This window comes from Thamnophis elegans, chromosome 1, assembly GCF_009769535.1.
Source record: "Thamnophis elegans isolate rThaEle1 chromosome 1, rThaEle1.pri, whole genome shotgun sequence".
NCBI lineage: Eukaryota > Metazoa > Chordata > Lepidosauria > Squamata > Colubridae > Thamnophis > Thamnophis elegans.
In genome coordinates this window covers 19639640-19660728 of record NC_045541.1, presented here as the reverse complement: position 1 = coordinate 19660728, position 21089 = coordinate 19639640, and the positions used below count along the sequence as shown (strand labels likewise).

The 21089-nt window shown below is 39.3% G+C and overlaps 1 protein-coding gene across 2 annotated transcripts in view; it reads left to right on the top strand.

Annotated features, from left to right (window-relative positions):
• ITPRID2 (ITPR interacting domain containing 2) overlaps positions 1 to 21089 on the top strand; it is a 74016-nt gene that overhangs the window by 7629 nt on the left and 45298 nt on the right. For both annotated transcript variants that reach the window (XM_032216879.1, XM_032216888.1), the window contains 4 exons: positions 13727 to 13776; positions 14800 to 14856; positions 18246 to 18285; positions 20155 to 20253. In XM_032216879.1, coding sequence (XP_032072770.1) covers positions 13727 to 13776; positions 14800 to 14856; positions 18246 to 18285; positions 20155 to 20253 — 246 coding nt within the window. The remainder of the gene's footprint in view (positions 1 to 13726; positions 13777 to 14799; positions 14857 to 18245; positions 18286 to 20154; positions 20254 to 21089) is intronic.

Below are 21089 nucleotides of genomic sequence, written 5' to 3'. Positions count from 1 at the left end.
CATCACTATTCATCAAAAAAGCACAATCAGATACTTTGTTTTGCCTTCTTTCCTTTTGAGTGGAAATGAAAAAGATGGAGGATTTGACCAAAGAACACAGGACAATTAGAAATGCAAGTCTAGATGCTCTATGAAATCCTGTCTTCCGGGGAGGCGGGGGGAGCTTGCTTGGGATCAACTTTTTTCTTTGAAGTGGATTTTTCTGTGTGCTTATGTTTCATTTTATAATTGCATGTCTTTTTTTTTTTTTTACCATGGATTTACTTGTGTGCCGCAATCTTGTTGGAGATGGGTGGTTTTAGAAATAAATTTAAAATATTCACATTTAATTCTATGAATCATATATAAGATTCATCCTGATGAATGCATGCAAACGTATGCATTTATTATCAATCTGTGTGTGAGAGCGAAAGGCATAACGTTTTATATTAAAGTGACTTTTGTGTGTGTGTGTAGATGATATAAAATGTCAGTGTGGTCTGAGGCCGAAACCACCAAAGACAGCAGCCAAACATTTGGCTGGTTAGTCATATTTAGAATGCACTGTGGTTGTGTTCCACCCTTTCTCCAAGGAGCTTCAAATGGAGCATATGAGAGGACTGTCTCGTCTTATTATCTGTTATAAAATGTCCAATGTGGTAAATCATATTATTTCCCTCGCCTCCAGTTCTATGGTTTGCTTGCCCTATTAGTTATCCAAACTTCATAAACTCTGATTTTTATCATTTCCTAATAGTAGCAGACAGTATTCTCTTTTATCTCAGATGACATCTTTTTAACAGATTGCTAAATTTTAACCTTCCTTTCCTCTGAGGGCTAAAGATTGTAAGCAGGTAATATATACTTAGTGCTGTTTCCTCCAGTTTTTTTTTAATACAGTAGCAACTCAGTGATTTGCCCTGACTCTCCCAGTGAACTCCATCTTTCCTTCTGGTTTTTGGTTCCTATATATGGTCCCTATATACAGGCAGTCCTCGACTCTCAACTATTCATTTAGTGCAGTGGTGAAATTCATTTTTGTTTTAAACTTTCAGTTCTGTGGGTGTGGCTTGGTGGGCGTGGCAGGGGAAGGATACTGCAAATTTCCACTCCCTCCCCACTCTGGGGTCAGCCAGAGGTGGCATTTGCCATTTCTCTGAACTACCCAAAATTTCTGCTAACAGTTCTCCAGAACCTGCTGAATTTCACCCCTGATTTAGTGACCATTTGAAGTTACAGTGTCATTGAAAAAAGTGACTAATGACTTTTTTTATGCTTACAAGCATCCCTGTGGTCACGTGATCAAAATTTGGATGCTTGGCGACTGACATGTATTTATGGTAGTTTAAGTGTCCCTTTTGTGCTCACTTTTTGAGACCTTCTGACTAGCAAAGTCAATGGGGAAGCCAAATTCACATAACCATGTTGCTAGCTTAACAACTCCCATGACTTATTTAAATACTGTGGCAAGAAAGGCCATAAAATAGGGCAAAATTCACTTAACAACTGTCTTGCTTAGCAATGGAAATTTTGGGCTTAATGTTGATTGTAAGTTGAGGTCTACTTGTAATTTCCTCCATTTATTCACTGGCTTAGCATGGCTTGGACTTAGTGCCCAGCCTGTGCTCTCCAGAGCTACAACTCCTATAACCTTCAGCCACAATAGAAGTGCTTAACAGGGATAATAGGAATTGTACCCTACTACTACATCTGGAAAGTGTCAAGGTGAGGCATGTTACACTATATTGAAACTCTGAGATTACAAAATGGAGCCTTTTCCAGTTTATCAGCAGATAGGAGAGGCTAAATTATCTGGGACATTTTGCATACCGTGGCTTTTTTATTTTAGTTATGTTGGTGTAGTAATTAAGGTGTGGCTTAAAACCAGGAGTCTCGCCTTAGGTGTGTAAGGCAGCTGGATGACTTTGGGCCGGTCACTTTCTCAGCCCAATTTACCTCACAGGGTTGTTGTTGTGGGGGAAATAGAAATAGAAACAGGAGTGTTAGGTATGCTTGCTACCTTGAGTTGAAAATTATACACACACAGACACACACACACCCCATTCTAATAGCCACGAATGTTGGCGTACTAGATTAGATTAAGATGTTTTGTCAGTCTGCAAGAAAAGGCGGTGAGGTTGCATGCTTTTTAAACAAATCATGATACCCACCACACAATATTCACAATTTTTGTGGACTTCTTTCTTGAATAGCTGTAGGGCAGACTGATACGCAACCTGTTTGTTTTTCTCAACATATATACACCAAGGGAAAATGAAATATTCTAATTGTTAAAGGGAAGATAGAAAGTTGACACTCCTTTCAGTTTTCAGATGTTTAAACTTCTTCAAGACTGATTTTGAAAAACCCTTAATCTAAATATTTTCCTCTAGTCCACATTATTGAATAGAGTGACAAAAACACTGTGCCTGGATAAAGTTGTATCTGCATTATATACTATGGAATCTCTATAAGCATGAGGGATGTTGCAGGGGGACTTAGAAGTTTGTTCTCAATTGTTAATTTTTAGGGGAGATGTGGAACTTCTCTGCAGAACCAAAATAGCTCCCAATAGAGCAGAATAATACTACATAATTACGAGCCCAAATTACTCAAAGGTTCTGAACAGATATTCTTCTCCTTATAGCAGCAAATAGTACTAGAACTTTGAAGGCAACTGAATGATGTCATCATTTTAGGCATATGTCACTGTACAGAACTGAAATTGTTTCAGCTAGATTTAGTTGCATTTGACCGTAGGCTGACTGCAGGGTGCAAGAGCAAAATCAATCCACTGAATATTAGCAGGCTTTGTAAATTGGCAAATTTAAATAAAGATTTCCTTGGGCTAAACTGGCTTCTGAGTCAGTGTTCACTACATCCAACACTGCTTAGCTTTTTCAATCTGAACCAGGGGCAGCTAGATTATGTTACCTGCTGTGACAAAGCATGTTTAAGCCTCGTTTCCATATGTATTCTTATTTGGAAATGAATCTCTGTGGGACTCCCTCCTGAATAAATATGCAAGAAGTTGGACTTAAAGCCATCTAGTATCTTAAACTTAAGTTGCATCCATACCAAAAAAAAATGATGAAAAATCTTATTGGTTTGATATGCTTCTTCATATAAGAAATATTGGATCAAGTAGGTTTTTTTTAAAATAAATAAATTTTATCCTTATAGAGTTATACAATAAAGATGTCTTCAGCACTTACAGTTCCCCTAGATCCAATTTTTAAAAGTACGTTTGCATTTATATTTGATATGATTATGTTGCCTATATGCAAAATATCTCTTTTACCATGCAAATTATTGTTGCTCATATTACTTCTACTAATACTATACTGCTAACTGATGAAAAATTATTGGTCAGTAAAACAGGAAGACTGTAATATAATACATATATAAGCACCAGAATTCATTGAAGACCATTTAGAAGTTACAACTGGTACAAAATGCAAAAGTGCAAACAGTATCAGGCACTTCACAGTAGGCCCATGTGTCACTGCTGCTACATGAGCTGCATTGGTTATCAATTGGCTTCTAGGTATAATCCCAGGTGCTGGTTACCACCTTCAAAACCTTTCATAGAATAGGACCTAGTTATCTGAGGGAGGGCGTATCTCCAATTGCATTTGCCTACCTACCTCATACATTATTTGGGCAGGCTGGGTGTGCTTCAGCTCCTTTCAATTTAATGCTGCCATTTTATGGAATGAAGAAAGTGTGCCATCTCAATCACAGCTCTTATAACCTTCTGTTCCCAAACTGGGATTAATAATTAGTTATCTGTTGATGGGCTCCCTCTCATTTTGTATTGTTTCTGCTATTTGATAGTCTGGACTACCTACGGTATTTATGTGGGTTTAATAGATTTTTGGGTGGATTTTTTAAGCTGCCCAGAGTCTTCTGGAGTGGACCACTACATCAAATCAAATACATTATATTACATTAACTAATCCCACTATAATATGAGCACATATAGTAACAATACATATCTGTGCATCATAATCATTCCTTCTATACCAGCCCTCAAATGCGCTCCTCTTTAGCATAAAATGAAGGGAGGAGAGCCTTTTCAGTAGTAGCTCCGACCCTTTGGAACGGTCTCCCCGTGGAGATTCGTACCCTCACCACCGTCCAGACCTTCCGCACAGCCCTTAAGACCTGGCTAGCCCGTCAGGCCTGGGGACAAAGATAATTGCCCCCACCCGAATGATGAATGAATGTTGCTTACTATTTTACTTCTATGTATTCTTTGTGTCTATTGTCTGTATACCCCCTCCCTTCATTTTATGTAAGCCGCCCTGAGTCCCCTCAGGGAAAAGGGCGGCCTATAAGTATTAATAAATACTTAAATACTCAAATAATAAATATTCTAACCAAAGGGTCCTGGTGAAAGCTAGCAGATGTGAATTAAATAGCCAGTGATAGTGCTGAACTATAACTCCCAACATCCTTTTTTTTTCACTGAGTGGGATTGCTGGGATTTATGGTTCAGAAACACATGAGGGTCACAGGTTCTCCACTAATCCAGTTTGAGTTTTAGTAAGAACAGATCTTTTCTATTCCCAATCCATCATCGATTTAGGAGGAGAAACTGCCATTTGTCAGTCTGGATCTATGATTATTTTGGCCCCATTTTGGTGCTTTTCATCTGAATTTATTAATGCATTTCCTTGCTGTGATATCAAGGCTGGGCAGAATTTCCTCTCTTGTCCTTGTGTTCTAAATTTGTGTAGCTGTTCTAGAAAACATCGCTGGAACTGGATGAGTTATTCCTGATAATAGTTGAGATGGGGGTTGGGAGTAAGATGTTTTTATAAATAACTTTTACTGGAATATTGTGTGAAAAATGTTTGCTGAAGCCTTTGGAATCCAGCAGGACACATTTTTTTTTTAGTAAATAAGTAAAAAAAAGCATTCAGGTACATGCTTAAATTAATATAGCAAATTGTATATGTTTTTTTTATAAGCCTTATGAACTTTAAAAGTGCTTGCTTGCCAATTTCCTTTCTTTTTTAAACTAATCGTATCCTAAGATTTTTTTTAACCCACATTGAAATATAATAAGCAAGGAAGTCCTCCACCTTAAATGTGGAGTGATTTTTATTATCCAAACTTGAGAACCTCTTAGAGGGCTGGGTGGGAGAGCCTTCATTGCCATGGCAGAGGAGTACATAGGAAATGTGTAAACGTTTCCAGAAATGGGCAGTTTCTAAAGTGTCTGCAACAGAACAAATTGGATGTCTTAATTATAGCCTGGGAGCAAAGTAATGCTTTAGTCAATTTGAAAAGTTGGTATCTTTAAAATTCCTAGTGAGAAGGATAAGGGAGACTGGCTGTATTGGCTACTTCTCATTTATAGCGACTGTAACATAAACAAGAATAGGTTGGTATGTTGTTTTATAGAGGAGGTTTTAAAAGGATGAGAAACATTTAAATAACAGTAGCTCAGTGGTAGAACATATGGTTTTGATGTACACCAGGGGTTGGCAGCCCATGACTATGGAGCCACTTGTGGCTCTTTCATCCCTCTGCTGCGGCTTCCTGTCGCTGGTTGGCTCCACAATTGATAGAGCTTTTGATTAGGACAGGTAGAGGAAAAAGGATGCCACATTAGAAGGAGACTCCATGTTGGGGGAACCAGACTTCCGGTTGGCAAAGGAGAAAGGATGCTGCGCTAGGAGAAGACTCTATGGTGGGGGAACCAGACTTCCGGTTGGCAAAGGAGAAAGGACGCTGCGCTAGGAGAATACTCTATGGTGGGGGAACCAGACTTCCGGTTGAATTGAATTGATTGGGGGCTTCCAGTTAGACCTTTGTGGCTCTTTGAATGTTTAATGTTGCCGATCCCTGATATAGACACTCTCAGGTTTAGTACCTGCCATCTCTAAAACAGCTGGACTTGGGTTTAAAACTCAGGTGATCACTGCCAGGCTGAGTATGATACAGTATTCAATAAACCTCTTTTTTACATTGAAAAGGAAAATGAAAACTAATACAAAGTAAGAAAAAAAAAACGAAGAGAAAACTTAAAAGTGGGAAAAAAGAAAGCAAAAAGATGCAAGACATGACTTTGGATCTTCTTGGTAATAATTAGTCAACTAATGATCCTTTGGGTCACCATTTCTGAGAGATTTTCTTATCTAATCAGAGAAACAAAATAACCAAGGGCAAATCTGCCTGTTTTGATCATACTCCCAGACTATTGATATGCCACAAATCGTGAACACTAATGTCTATTTGTCAATTAGAGTTTTCACATTTTAGGCCACAGACCCTGTAATTAGTATGTATGTATGTATGTATGAATGTATGTATGTATATGTATATGTATGCATGTGTGTGTGTATATATATATATATGTGTGTGTGTGTGTGTGTGTGTTTGTGTGTGTTGTATTTGTACATATATATATATATATATATATATATATATATATATATATATATATATATATATATATATCTATATCTAGTTGTTCGGGTTTTCTCCCGCGTAGAATTGGAGATGTCTTGGCGACGTTTCGACGAAGTCACATTCGTCATCTTCAGGCTGCTGCTGACTACTTCAGGTTTGGTGTTACCAGGAGTAGATGATTGGTACTTGGGTGAAGAGTGATACGACATCAAAGCTCACGAGTAGGTCACTGGGCTGTAAGTTTTGTTTCTTTATGATTTCTATGAAGTGGAAAGAGTTTTTTACATGTGAGGTGATGGAATCTGCATAGGGCTGTAGTTGTTTGGCAAGAAATTTGGCTAGATTTTGTAAAGGTGAGCCTATGGAGCTGACTATTGGTCTAAGTGGAGTTCCTTCTTTGTGTATCTTGGGTAGACCATAGAGCTTGGGACATCTGGATGATTTTTCTCTGGGAATGATTCTTTGCTGGATCTCTTCACTGATGGGGGAGGCTTTTATTTTGGTTCTAGTGGTTTTTTCCAGGTAGGTGGTGGGGTCCGTGTTTAGGGGTTTGTATGTGGAGTCTTGGAGTAGGTTGGTTAATTTGGTTTGGTAGTCAGAAGTGTTCATAACCACCGTGGCATTGCCCTTGTCTGCTGGTAAGATTATTATGCTGGTGTCTTCTTTCAGATTATGTAGTGCTGTCTGTTCTTCTTTGGGTAAGTTGCTTTTGGGTGGCTTGCTGGTGCAGGGTTGATTTTGGTCAGGCTGGTTTCAACTCCGCATATAATGGTTTCAGTGGGGATGTATTTGGGGGCGACTGCAAAGTTGAATCCTTTTGAAAGGACATTGGTTTCGGCTTTGGTGAGGGTCCTATCTGAGATGTTATGCACTGTTTGTTTCATGTGTGGTTGTGTCACCAAACCTGAAGTAGTCAGCAGCAGCCCGAAGATGACGAATGTGACTTCGTCGAAACGTCGCCAAGACATCTCCAATTCTACGCGGGAGAAAACCCGAACAACTAGAGACCTACATACTAACACCCGCGAAAACCTCAGAAAACATATATATATATACATATACATACATATACATATATATATATATATATATATATATATATATATATATATATATATATATATATATATATATATATATATATATATATATATATATATATATACCTCAGAATCCTTGATCAAGAAGAAACCTGGCTATGAATGAAAATTGGCTGCATTTGAAGGTTTTTTTTTTCTTTCCCTTTTGTCCCTTTTTCCTTTAATATCTGGTTAGTAAATCTGGCTTTACTATCTCGTAGAACCCCATGAAGTTCTTACAAAATCTTAAGGAAGAGGGGCCATGGAAGTTGAAAAACCCAGGATTAATACATTTGTGGGTTCTCTTGGAACTGCTATCGTTGATATTGGAAACATATGGATTTAAGAAGTACTGTCCTGGTTTAGACAGGTATTTGGCTGCAAACAGGCCAAACTCGACTTTTCTTGCATCACAGAGCTTTGGATTTCTTTGCAGGCCAATTAAAATAAAGCAGCTGTTGTGTAACTGTTCTAATGTACAGCAGATTGGACAGAGGGTTTTTTGTTGTTGTTGTTTATTTGTTTTCAGTTAAAGAGTGCCTTTGCTAATACAAAGTGGAACTTTGCTGCCATCCCTGTTTGGATATTTGGAGATTTCTTTCCTGGCCCTCAAAAGCATGTCTCATAGCATTTATACTCTAGAACAGTGATGGCGAACCTTTTTGGCATCGAGTGCCGTAAAGGTCACATGGAAATGTCACGTGTGTGCGCTCGTCAGGGCTGTGCTCCGGAAAGGCCGAACTTCTGGGTTGTAGCGTGCATGCATGCCCGACAATCAGCTGGCCAGTGCGCATGCGCACACTGGTTTTTGGCACTGCCGTGTGCATGAAGAACAGCTGATTATTGGTGTACGCATGCACCCCTGAAACCCGGAAGACAAACAGACAAGGCCGTGCGTGCCGGGCAACATGGCTTTGTGTGCCACTTTGGGCACACGTGCTGTAGGTTCGCCATCATGACCCTAGAAGACAAATTTGATTACTTTGGGGTGGGGGGAAGGTCAAATGCCCCTTAGCCCAAGACAGTCATTGGATACAGTATCCTATTAGCACTCATTCATAAAACCACCGTGTCCTACACAGCAATTCTTTCCTGTAGTGACTGCAACAATTATCATGCTAGAGAGCATTACAATAAAACATGAAATTGGTTCTGCAGCTATGAGAAGACATTTTAGTTTTCCAGTTCAGTCTGTGCTTCCGGTTTTATCATAATCATCTTTCTCTCTTTCTGCATTCCACTTGTGGGTGCCTGCTTAGCTAAATGCAAAGGAAAGATCTCCCCCACCCCCTTTCCTCCCCATCTGCAGAACAAGTTGTTTTAAGAAGTGCAAAATAACCAAGGCTTTTCCTCCTCCAGAACCATCCTTCCTTTTCAGCCAGTAATTCACTTCCAAAATGGGCTGACTTAAGCAACTTACTGTGAAGTAACTCATTTCTAAATAGTCCACTTGTCCAGTGAGGGCTTTTTATCCACATAAATTGTCTGTGCTCAAACATACATTCTCTCTCTCTCTCTCACTGCTTTCATTGTAGTGGGATAAATCCCCCCCCCCCGTGTGTGTGTGTGTGTGTGTGTGTGTGTTTGCGTGCGTGTAGGAAATACACGGAAACTGTTTGACAGAGCGGTTTTGCTGGTAGCTGTTAATCTGCTCTAGAGGTGAAAGGTTTGCTTTCTGGGAGAGAATGTCAACTTCACTTACTATTTTGCTACCAGCCAGTATCATTGGCAACTGGCTAGGCAGGATCCGGAGAAACTCTGGAGTGGCCTATAAAGAAAGAGAATTGGAAGAATTTTAAAAGAACCATTAAAAGCCAGTGGTGTAAACAATGAGTGCCTTTGTTTAAATTCTGGGTTGGAAAGGCTGTTGCTTGAAAACCTTTTAATAGAAATCCCTTTTTTTCCCTCCCTCCACTGAGTCTTCTTTCATTGACATACAAAAGCTCCAAGAGTTTCATCCGATAGCAATTTTCAGAGGTTGGACCACTCCTTTAAAGTGCCTTGGTGGTTTGATATTTTCTGTCCGCATTCAAAAGGGAGGGGATAGGTTTAAAACACTACTGCAGTGGCTTCAGGTTTCCGGTCAGTGTTCCCTTAAAATGAGTGAGACAGCTCTGTACTGTTTTGGAGGTGCAAATAAGAGAACCGACACCAACGTTTGTAATGGCATTTGGCTTTGGAAATGGGATGAGCAAAAAGATTCAGGAAAGACCAAAAAAATGCAGCAGACTGGCTATTTTCTCGGTTACTGTTACCAGGATACCTAGTAGCTGAATTCATTGTACTGAAATCCCACTGATTTCACAGGGACATAATACCATGAATAACTTAATGCCAGTCAGCAAATTCTTCTTGTTCTGTTTCTCAGGTTTTAATCTTAATTTAGAACTTACATGTTTTCACGCGGAAGTGGAAGGTAGATAACTGGTGGCTTTGTAACCACAATTCTCACATGCCAAATTATTGACTGTGCCGATTGAAGATATTGGAACTGGTTGGGTAATATTGCAGAGGCAGTAGCTTGCCTATCCCTGTGCGATGCAATGAATGAACAAAGGCAAAATACGTCAGCTTCCTATTCTAATTGAGAGGAGAAACAGATCTTTGGTAATCAGGCTTAATCTCTTTTTCATATTACATGCCTTCCCTGTATGACTAGTAGTATAATATTGACTTGTGCTGCTTTGTTACTATTCTACTTCACTCAACCCAGTAATTAGTATAGCATGATAGCATATTTAAGGACATTGAGGACATGGCAGCTGGCAGAAAGCCTACGGAGGTTACCAGGATACAGTAAGAGATTCTGCTCAGGATCTTACTTTTAAATATAAACTCTGGGTTTTTAAATTTATGCTAAAGTTAATATGTGTTTTAATTTTCTCTTTGTCTTAAGAAAAGTTCTTGTTTCTTGCAATTTTGATGCCATTCATCAATACCCAGAGCCCCCAAACAGCAGATAAGGGACCTAATGGCTTCTAAACATTGCTGGATCTCAACTCTCGTCTGTGAGGCCACTAGCCAGGAGTGATAAGAATCGTAGGCCAAAGTTCTCTTGCTCTTTTAGAAGAATATTAGACAAACTGGAAGTCTGATCAAAATTTCAGCTGTAACGGCATTTTGGAGCTGACACATGCTTGTTTTATTTCTGTGGAATGCTTCTATTCTGAAATAATGTTCTCTTTGATTGGTATGCTACTGTAGATCAATAAAGCATTTAAACAGAGGGCAATGAAAGATTTGTGATAAAATTCCATTTATGGAAAGGTTCTGCCCTTCTGAAGACATTAATATTGAAACTTGAATTAATATTCTATTATATTGCACTTTCAGTTGAGACCATATACAAAGAGCTCTTAACTCCCCGTCTAACTCCATTTATAGGGTGGACTGAATAATGTTATATGAAATTTATTAATAATTCTTGCAGTTGCAAAAATTTTTTGCAGCTTGAAAACTTGCATTTTGCTGATAGCAAAATAGTCCAAGCACCTTTGTGTGTGTGTGTGTGTGTGTGTGTGTGTGTGTGTGTGTGTGTTTTCTTCTCCATAGTGGTGGAGATAGCATCCAGGCTGGGTTGACCTTCATCCACACATTGCGAGGACTGAGCCTGACAGTTAATTGAAACCACGCCCCTGCCACTAGGCAAAGCCCAGTTCCGACTCAGTCCCTCAGTCCCTCATCGCCTTGTTCCTAGGCTGAGAAGAACAAAAAACAGTCTGAAAACAAAAAAAAAATTGTCCATGTTGGTCCTTAAGAAGATAACACATCTTTAGCACAGGATTTTGAAGTATTTGATGCAGAGTGGCAAGAAACTTCTCAAAATTCAGCAAGCTGAATATTATGCAGAGCAGTGAATAAGGGATGGATAAGGGATAAGGATGGAGACATTTTAAAAAGAATAGGATTGGATAGCCATAAGGCTACATTTAAGTAATGATTGAAACTAGAAGCCTTTGGCATTAAGTTAGGCATAGCATTAAGCATCCAGTCATTTCTTAAAAGAAATATCACAGCGACTTACATTTCTCTTACTTCAGTGAAATACATATAAAGAATAAAAATAACCATCTACATATCAACAAATGTATTACTCCTTTATGATCACTATATCTATTATATCCCACACTAGGCGAAACCCAAAATAAGGGCAGTTCTAATCTGGGGAACTGTTTCCATGCCACTCCACTTTTATTTGTAACAGTGTTAAGGGAACAACATTAGGAAAGCAATTCATGGTTTCTCCCCCATGGTTCTCTTCCTGAATGACTTTGGCAGGGAATGTTATCTCAGCTGCCTGACCACTTTATTTGTATGACCTTAGAAATAATTGCACAAAATGGCGTGTTACGATCTTTGGAGAAAATAAGCAGCTTTATGGTGACAGTCTTCTGTGCCCATTCTATGGTTTCCTTCTAGGTAAATATTTGTAGCATCGCAGTCTAAATAATCTACTGAAGTGGGTAGCAAATTGTGTGATTTAATTACGATGGTAAAGATTATTTTGCATCAAAATGTTTTTTTCCCCACTTGTATGATGTGTCATACTAAAGAATTTAGTGTGTATGCATGTAAAAACAAATCCAAGATGATACTTTTTTTTTTAATTGGAGAGCTGAGTTGCCGACAGTTTCACTGGCTGCAATATCTTTTGTCTTTATCCTGTTTAGTGTGCAGGGTTGGCCTTGTTTTCCTGGGTTCTGCGAATAGTTTCACTTGTTGTTTCTCCATACCAGCAGGTGAAACTCTTCACAGCACGGAGGTAAACAGACTCACCTGCTAAATTCTGTGCAGCAGGCAACTGTTGATGGGATTAAAGCAGGCCTGGCTAAGCTGGTTTTCTGTTTTCCTTAGTTGGCAGTGCTGCTGAAGTCCTAAAGTTATCAACAGTTGACCTGGAAATAAGGCCTCTTCTTTCAAATCTGCCACAAGGGAATAGATGGCACACAGCTGTTGTATGTGTTCCTCCCAATACACATTGTACTGTAACACAAAAACTGACCTATGGATAGAGTTGTTGAGGTGCTATGAATTTTCAGATGGGTCTCCCAGTGGTGGAAGAGCTCAGGCGCTGGGCTCCCATCCCATTCTGCAACACTGAGGGTGGGCAGAGCAAAGGAAGAAGGATGGCTGCTCCTTCCCTTTTATAGTAATGGGCCCAAGGACCCATAAGGGACTTTGATCACCTGGTGTCACTGGGAAAATATGCCTTCTCTGGCTAATGAAAGGAAGAATAGCCTGGCACCAACCGTGCTGCTATGATAGATTTGGGAGTCGCAATGAAGGGGGAAGATGTGAAATACAGCACCAGTTTCTTCTTCCACTGTCCTGTCATTCCTTCAACTGCTTCCTTATTACAGCTTCTACTGGGGCTCTTTACACTGTGGTTGTAAATATTGAAGGCATGGGAGAAGGGAGAACCCATGTTTCTCTGGACCAATGGGCTCCAAAGTTTCCTCCCCTGCTTTCATTGTTTGGCAAGATGATGTCTGTTTGCCATAAATGGGGCAGAGGGTAAACAGATAAGCAGGCTATTAGATCTTTAGGATTCACATCTGTATTATTGCTTTAGTGACTTTCAGAAACACCATGCTCATCAGTTTGACTGTTGGCAAGCCTACAAAGAGTTCATAATACAACATTATGATCCACTTGGTATGTTTCTAGAAATAAGCTCCACTAGATGCTTATTGTTCACTACGGTGTTTTATAATTGTAGTATAAGTTGAATGGCAGAATATAATAAAATGACGAATCTTTTTCTCAGTGGCCACATTGGGCTATGTGGTTGAGTGGGTCCATTTTACATCTGAAGTGTGCTTATTTTGTCCACTCTTTCCAAACTGGATAGAGGAATACGTGTTTTAAAATATGAAAGAATTTTCAATACATGTATTTTCTCTCTGAATCATTAAGGCATTGAATACATGACTAATTTTTCACCTTTATGTTGCTGTGCTAGCCCACACTTAAGAAAGCTTGTGCAATCTTGCTCATACTTATTTGGAAATTAGATCCAGCAGAGTTCACTTCTTGTAGTCACAACCTAATTGGCTTTTGCAACTGGTATCGGTATTAGAGACTCAGTTTTCTCAGAGTGGGCTTTGTAAGTTATATGTACGCGTGCATGCACAATTTCAGGAAGAGGAGTTGGCGGATGTGAAAAAGTCAGCTTTTAAAGGAAGGATGTGAAGAAGCAAGTTTTAAAGGAGTCATGCATATTTTAATCTCTTTTGTGGTTTTAGAACACCATTGGGAGCTTCCTTGGATGAGCAGAGCAACCCAGCATTAAAAGGTAAATATCTGGCACTTTCTAATGTCTTCGTTTTCTTTCTCATTGGGCAGAAAGTATAATAAGTCTCCAAAATTCAGTTTGAATTGAAAACTATTTGGAGGTTGTAAAGAGAATCTTGGGTTCCTGATCTCCCAGCACTGTTTCTGAATAAGAATGGGATGTTCATGGTTAAGTATTTACAGTAAGCATGTCTCTCTCGTGCCAAAGCTAAGTGAGACTCTTGTGTAGATATGCCTGTTGGAAGGAGAGAGCGAGAAAGAAGCATATTGTGAAATAGGTCAGCCTTTCAGAACACTCTTTCTTGACTGGCTCTGACTGAACTCACCACACCTGAAAAGTTACCACCTGCACAAACCAGAATGCAAAAGTTCAAAGTACGACAAGAATGTGCAGGTAGTGACAGGGCCAAGAAGAAGCCTCTGCAATAGCTGGAGTTCTTTCATTTCATTTTCCAGGGTTGAAAGGGAATGCTTGTTCCCAGATAATATTTAGGCTTGAAACTTTTGGTAAGCAGTTTCAGAGCGTTAAAGCTTTGTGTCATGTTTCATGTGAATCAGAAGTACTAAGCTATGCGACATTTGTAAATAAGAAATTGCTTTTTCTTTTCTTTTTAGCTTGACAATATCGCTGGAGATTTTCCTTATGTCTTATAAGATTAATCATTTTTTCTCAAAACTGCCAGTGCTACAGTTATTAGACTGTAAAAAGCCTGTAAATGTCATTACAACTTCATACAATATGCTAGCATATGTGATGGTTAAAGTATGGGGATTAGGACAAGGACCAGCTGTAAGCCCATTTTCAGCCGTGAAATCTTAATATAATTTGGGTCAGTCAGCATTTCACAGGCCTGTTGTGATGAGGAAAGAAAGTGGAGAAGGGGATGATATATAAAGGAAAGACGAGGTGCAAATAAATAGATATTCCAAAATATGTTCAGTGTTTTAATTTACAGTTGACAGTATTGCTGGAAAATAACCAGAGCAATAGATTTTGATTTTGACAAACTGATATCTCTTTTAGGCATGCTGGTGAGGAATGGAGGAAGCTTTGAAGATGATTTGTCTCTGGGAGCAGAAGGTGGGTGTGATGTTAAGCATATGCTTTTAAAAAAATAAAACTATTCAGCTTTTCTAAAACTGAACAGTGTATTTTTATTCTGATTGAAGCATGTGAGCTTACTAGTTGTTACTATAAAAATGTAGGAAGAGATCCTTGAGAAAAATGTATCCGAAATCTTTCAGTAAAATACAATATTTTTCAGATCTTTTTTCAGTTTTCAAAATGAGACAGGTATACTCATGGCAAATTATGTTTCAGTGAGACGCTACAACTTTCTTGAAATTTTACCCCTCTGTTTCATATTAACCAAAATATTATGCAGATTGTTCTTGGAGTCAGGTATATTGCTGTAAAAATAGTATTTTGTTTTCAGATCAGTTATCTTATTAAAATATGTGGACTTGCTCTTCATCAGCTGGGTGATTTGTTTGTTTTAAACCACAAACCTTCAAGATTCAGGCAATTGAATCATTTATTCCCCATGCCTCATTTGTGTTTGTATGACCTGATTTTATGTAATAAACAATCACGATATAACTTAGCTTAACATTTTGTCCAGTTATCCCCATTATTATTTCCTGTGCAACACAGCCCATTATTGCAGATCAGGTAGATGCTTCTTATTGTAGAAAAATAAAATGTTACTTGGGGAGACTGAGTTGCTCAATATTTCAAGCCTGAACAAAAAAGTCAACCACAAATTGGGCTATTTCAAAACCTAAGAGCTCCTGACTCCATTCACCAACCTAGTCTCATTCTGTCTTCCTTGACAGCATGAAGAGGAGCCTGAAAAATCATGGTTGTGAGACAACAACTTTATTCTTACTTTTCTCTCTAAGACAACTTCCATGGTTGCATCAGGCTTTTAATTTTAATAGCTATTAACCCAGCAATGCAGTGAGCAAAATAAGTCGTGTTTTCTGTTTTGTCTTCCATGACAAGAGTGGACAGAAAATATCCGCCTATCAGACCTGCATTAGCAATTTGATCAGGTGTTTGTGTGCTCCAGAACAGTCTTCCATGTGACTGCAAAATTCTCCAGCCATAATATTCAGAACTAGAAAAATAGGATAGGGCAATGATGGCTTTTCTGGACCGACCGAGTGCCCAAAGTGCGCACGCCCCTATGCAGGATCCCTGACCCCTCCCCCCCCCACGCATTCACTGCAGAGACCTGAAGACCAGCTGGCTGTTGGGAGGCTGTTGGGAGGCGCGCATGCATGCCCGGTGGAGCCGAACTGGGGTGATTGCTCGCATGCCTACAGAGAGGGGACTGCATGCTACCTGTGGCACATGTGCCATAGGTTTGCCATCACAGGGATAATGAATTCTGGGAGTTGGAATCTCAGCATATAAAAGTGGGATTGATTTGGGAAAGGCTGCTTTGGAATATTATGCATTGAAGAGATTGGTTTTAGACTGCCAGCTACTCTGACGTATTTAAGAATGGTTCTATATTGGGTCTGTGGTATTAATTTGAACTTACACCATCACAGTAATGAGGTCAGATTCTGGCAAGAAAAATGTTGAGGAAGATGTTAACATTTTCTAGAATCGTTTAAAAAAGATATATTTTATGGGCTTTATAAACATCAAATCAGAGTATATTGGCATGAGGTTTTTTCACAACAAACTTGAATTAAGGCTCATTGTTTGAATTTACTTGATTTCTGTTCATAATTAATCATGTGGAACACAAAGATTTCAAGAAGTAGATGCCAGGATATGGTGAAATGTTTTAGCTTGTTCTGAGCCATGCCAAAGTTTTACCTTTGGGCCTCTTCAGCTTCTGGAATACTCAGTATGTGTCTTGGAATCAGATATATATTAAAACCAGCTTTTCAAATACTTGAAAAGTGGAATAATTGGTACTACTGGAGACTTTTCTGTTATTGGCAAACATATTTTTGTGTGTTTGCAGGATTTTTTAATCAAATTACGCCTGTGATAAATCTAAATGTTTCTAGGTATGCCCCTTTCCTTGCATCTTTCCTTGACTTAAAATGTTTTAATTATTCAGATTTTGTTTATTTGTTTATATTTGTTTATAAACAAATCTTTTTAATATCGAAAGGATGCTCCTAGTTTTGATTGCAGAGTCCTGATGAAATTAAGGTGATATATTTTAAATATAGGCCAAAAATACCAGGCTATGATTGTTAATCATAAAACAGAAATCCTGCACCGCAATTCTCTTATTTTTAACCCAACAGAATGTTGGGAGGACGTTAGGTAGAGAGGTTTGGGGCTCTCCATCAGAAGAGAAACTGACAACTCAACAGAATGGGGCCAGACTTGCTCTGTGGAAAGAAGACAGCAAAAGAAAGAGAGTTGACAAGTGGGCAGGATCAAGTGGAGAATGTAGAGCGGGGGGGGGAAAAAGAGATCCCATTGAATCTCTTTGGGCAGCAGCCTAGAAAGATGCTATGACTGTTCCATTGTAATGCTTTCCTTCTCCCCCCACCCCCCAATGATGTAATCCAGAACTGAGTGTATCCATTCTGTCCTGGACTTCCCATTGCATAAATAAGCATAAACATTGGGAGATGCAACTTAGTCAAGAACAACCACACACATAGAGAGATATACTTTCATTCTACCGAGAAAAATACAAATGAGTCCTATGGAAACTGACGGTAAAGGAAGGAAGCAAATTTTCTTGTGCTCTCTTTGCCTCATGCCAAATAAATATTTATGCAAGGTACTTGTGAGAAATTCTAACAGTGGATCATTTTCTCAGGCTCAGAATGAAAGAGGGTCACCTATTGCTCACATATTTATCCTAGTCCTAGAGCCCTCTCTGATGGCATGCAAGCCATCACCGCAGTTCAGCTCCGCCACGCATGTGCACGCGCCTCCCACCGGCCAGCTGGTCTTTGGGTCTCTGCCACGTATGCACAGGGGGCATGCGGGGGGCATGCATCCATGTGCAGGAGGGTGGGGTGCAGGCGGGGGTGCATGTGTGGGGGTGGGGTGCATACATGTGTGGGGGTGGGGAATACGTATTGCATTTGGGGGGTTTGGGCACATGTGTGCACTTTGGGCACTCGGTCCAAAAAAAGTTAGCCATCACTGTCCTAGTCTCATAGATAGTTCATCCAGTGCACTAGGTCTCAATGCCATTTATATGACTGTGGCTAGGCATCTTGTGTCAACCCATCTTTGTGATTTGTAAACCATGGTCTGTGACTTAACATATTGCATGAATCCAGCCAATTGAGATTTCTCCAGCAGTTCATTGTAAAAACAGTTTGCCAGTGCATGCCTTCAAAATACTATTTATAAAATAAAAATGATTGAATTGTTTGTTATTTCTGTTAATGATTACCAAGCATTTTTGTTTCTATAATTTGTAATGTACAGATTTATGTTCATTCTCTCATTCCTCTTCCCTCCCCTTTTTTCAGCTAACCAACTGCATCAAACCATTGAACAAATGGAGATCTGGTAAAAATTCATACTTTTTTTTTTTTTGCTTTGGAGTAACATCTGACATGAAGTTGATCTTTCTATATGAGCATAATTCATTTTAATAGTTTGTCATCAAGACTATAAGCTGATGAGACCCAGATGTGAGCAGCTGGATTTTTCTTTCTTTTTGATCAGCTACATTGTTAACCTTGGATTTTAATTTAATTCTGAGTGATAATTAAAAAGTAGACTGAGTACACTTTTTACCCCCATAACTACAATGCGGATCCCAGACTGATAAATAGGACGTATACCGCCTAATGTGACACCTTTGTAAAAACCTCTCTCCAGGATCTGGTAAAGAGTGTGGAGTCCAGTAACTGGGTTCACCGACAAAAGCACGCCCGACTAAACCGCAGTGACAAAACCGCGAGTTCTAAACCACGCCGACGAATGAGCGCTGAATCGCGGCGACAACAGTGCACTGTAAACCTAAACCTAACCCTAAACGTAACCCTAACCTAACCCTAAACCAAACCCTAACCCTAAACCTAAACCTAACCCTGAACCTAACCCTAAACCTAATCCTTACCTTAACTTAAATCACCTTTCTGTCGACGCGCTGTTGTTGGCGCATTGATGACGTCGCGGTTTTAGCGACACACTTTTCTCGGTGCGCTTTCGTCGTGCACGCTTTTGTCGGGTCACGCAGTAACTGCATTACCATTGCCTTACTGTAGTTACTGAAGGTTCCAATAAAAATTCCTTGTAGTTCCAACCATTGAGAAAAGTCAAGAGTGCAGCATTTTGTCTTTCCATATTATAGAGAAATATCAAAAACCTATTTGACTTAGATAAAGCACATCCATCTGTCATCCTGATTATAACTCCAAAGTTATATTAACCAAAGATGAGAAACTTATAGTCTTTTGGAGTGATCCTCAAATTTCCCAAATTGTACTTCTAAATTCAGTGTCCCACGTTTTGAAAAGAAGCCAGAGGTGGTATTCAGCAGGTTCTGACCAGTTCTGGAGAACTGGTAGCGGAAATTTTGAGTAGTTCGGAGAACTGGTAAATACCTCCTCTGACTGGCCCCGCCCCCATCTATTCTCTGTTTCCTGAGTCCCAGCTGATTGGGAGGAAATGGGAATTTTGCAGTAACCTTCCCCTGGAGTGGGGAGGAAATGGGGATTTTACAGTATCCTTTCCTTGCCACGCCCACCAAGCCATGCCCACAGAACAGGTAGTAATTTTTTTTGAATCCCACCACTGAAAGAAGCAGTAGTATTGATTTAAAACCAGCTTGATAGAATTAATAGGGGGGATATTTTCCTCCCCTGGACCCCCTTCCTTGTCCAGAAATGGAAAATTCTGGCTCTGCTTACATGTCTGAACCCCACCTTAACCTGCATTGTTTTTCTTGCCTTCTGTAACACTGCTCTTCATCGAGCCAATAACTTGTGACTGATCTGGTCCACAGACGTTTCCCACTGCTGTGCTTTAGTAAGCAGCAGCCCAAAACATCTGGAAGGAAAAAGTTCTACTCTTCAGCTGAGGAAATAAGGAACTCTATTGAATTGCCATTCCTTTTGTGCTTGTGTATTTAATTTCTTTCAAACTAAAATTCTGTGCTGAGCTAAAAAAAAAAAAAAAAAAAAAAGCAGAAGTTCCATGCAGTTCTTTGAATGTGGTAAATCGAACTAGGTGGGGTGCTTTTAGCAAAAGAAGCACTTGTGGGGTTTGGAAGGGATCAAGAGGCTTACAATGAAAAGCTGCTCTTGGGCATTGCAACCAAAGTGAATTTAAGAGAAACCAGAGTAGTAGAATGTTGGATATTTAGGGTATTCCTAAAGGAAGAGGCAAGCTCTCCACCCTTGTAATTATGAATTCCCTTTGTGTTGTCAGCAACAGTATATTGGCAAAAGACAAGAGGCTTCAGTTTCATCAAAGGGGGAGAAGTATGAATTCCACTGGCTCAGGAAAAAGCAGTGCAACTGTTTCTAGGTAAGCAAAGGATTATTAGGGTGGAGTAAAGAACCAGTGGGTTTTTGTTTTTATTCCACCTCTTCTTTTCTTTTGGAAAAAAAGAAATCACATTTTATACATTTTTATCATAGTTCCACAGGTCTGCAGTTTGGTGATATCTCTTTTTGAAATACATTAATATGGTCACCTTTGGAATTTCATGATATTTTGGCATACTGCGTATTACAGCAGTACGTATGTTTCTCTGTCCTTTTTGTATATGTTTTGCATTTAAATTTAATAGTCCTTAGTGCTCTCTGAGCTTAATTGTTTCCTTGCAGATGTTTCATTAGCCAAACTAGGTAACATCATCAGTGATAGTCCTAGCACTAGTACTGATGATGTTACCTAGTTTGGTTAATGTAACGTCTGCAAGGAAACAATTAAGCTCAGAGAGCACTAAGGACTATTAAATTTAAATGCAAAACATATACAAAAAGGACAGAGAAACATACGTACTGCCGTAATACGCAGTATGCCAAAATATCATGAAATTCCAAAGGTGACCAAGGAGTCCTCAAATTGATTTTTTTTTTTGAAAATGGCAATGACAAACCACTCCTCTATTACCAAAATAACTCTACACTGATGTGTTCATGCAGATGAGCTCAGCTTATCTTCTGTAAGGGAGAGAGCAGGTCTGTGTGGTTCAGTCTGCATTTCTCTGGCTTCCCATGCTTTGGAAGGCAAAAATTTTGAGCGGATTACCTACTCTATCTGTAAAGTCTCCAGGCACAATTTGGGAGGAAATCAAGTGGAGTATAAAGTACATTATATTGCACACCCTTTCTCATATTGTTATTGCAACAATGCTG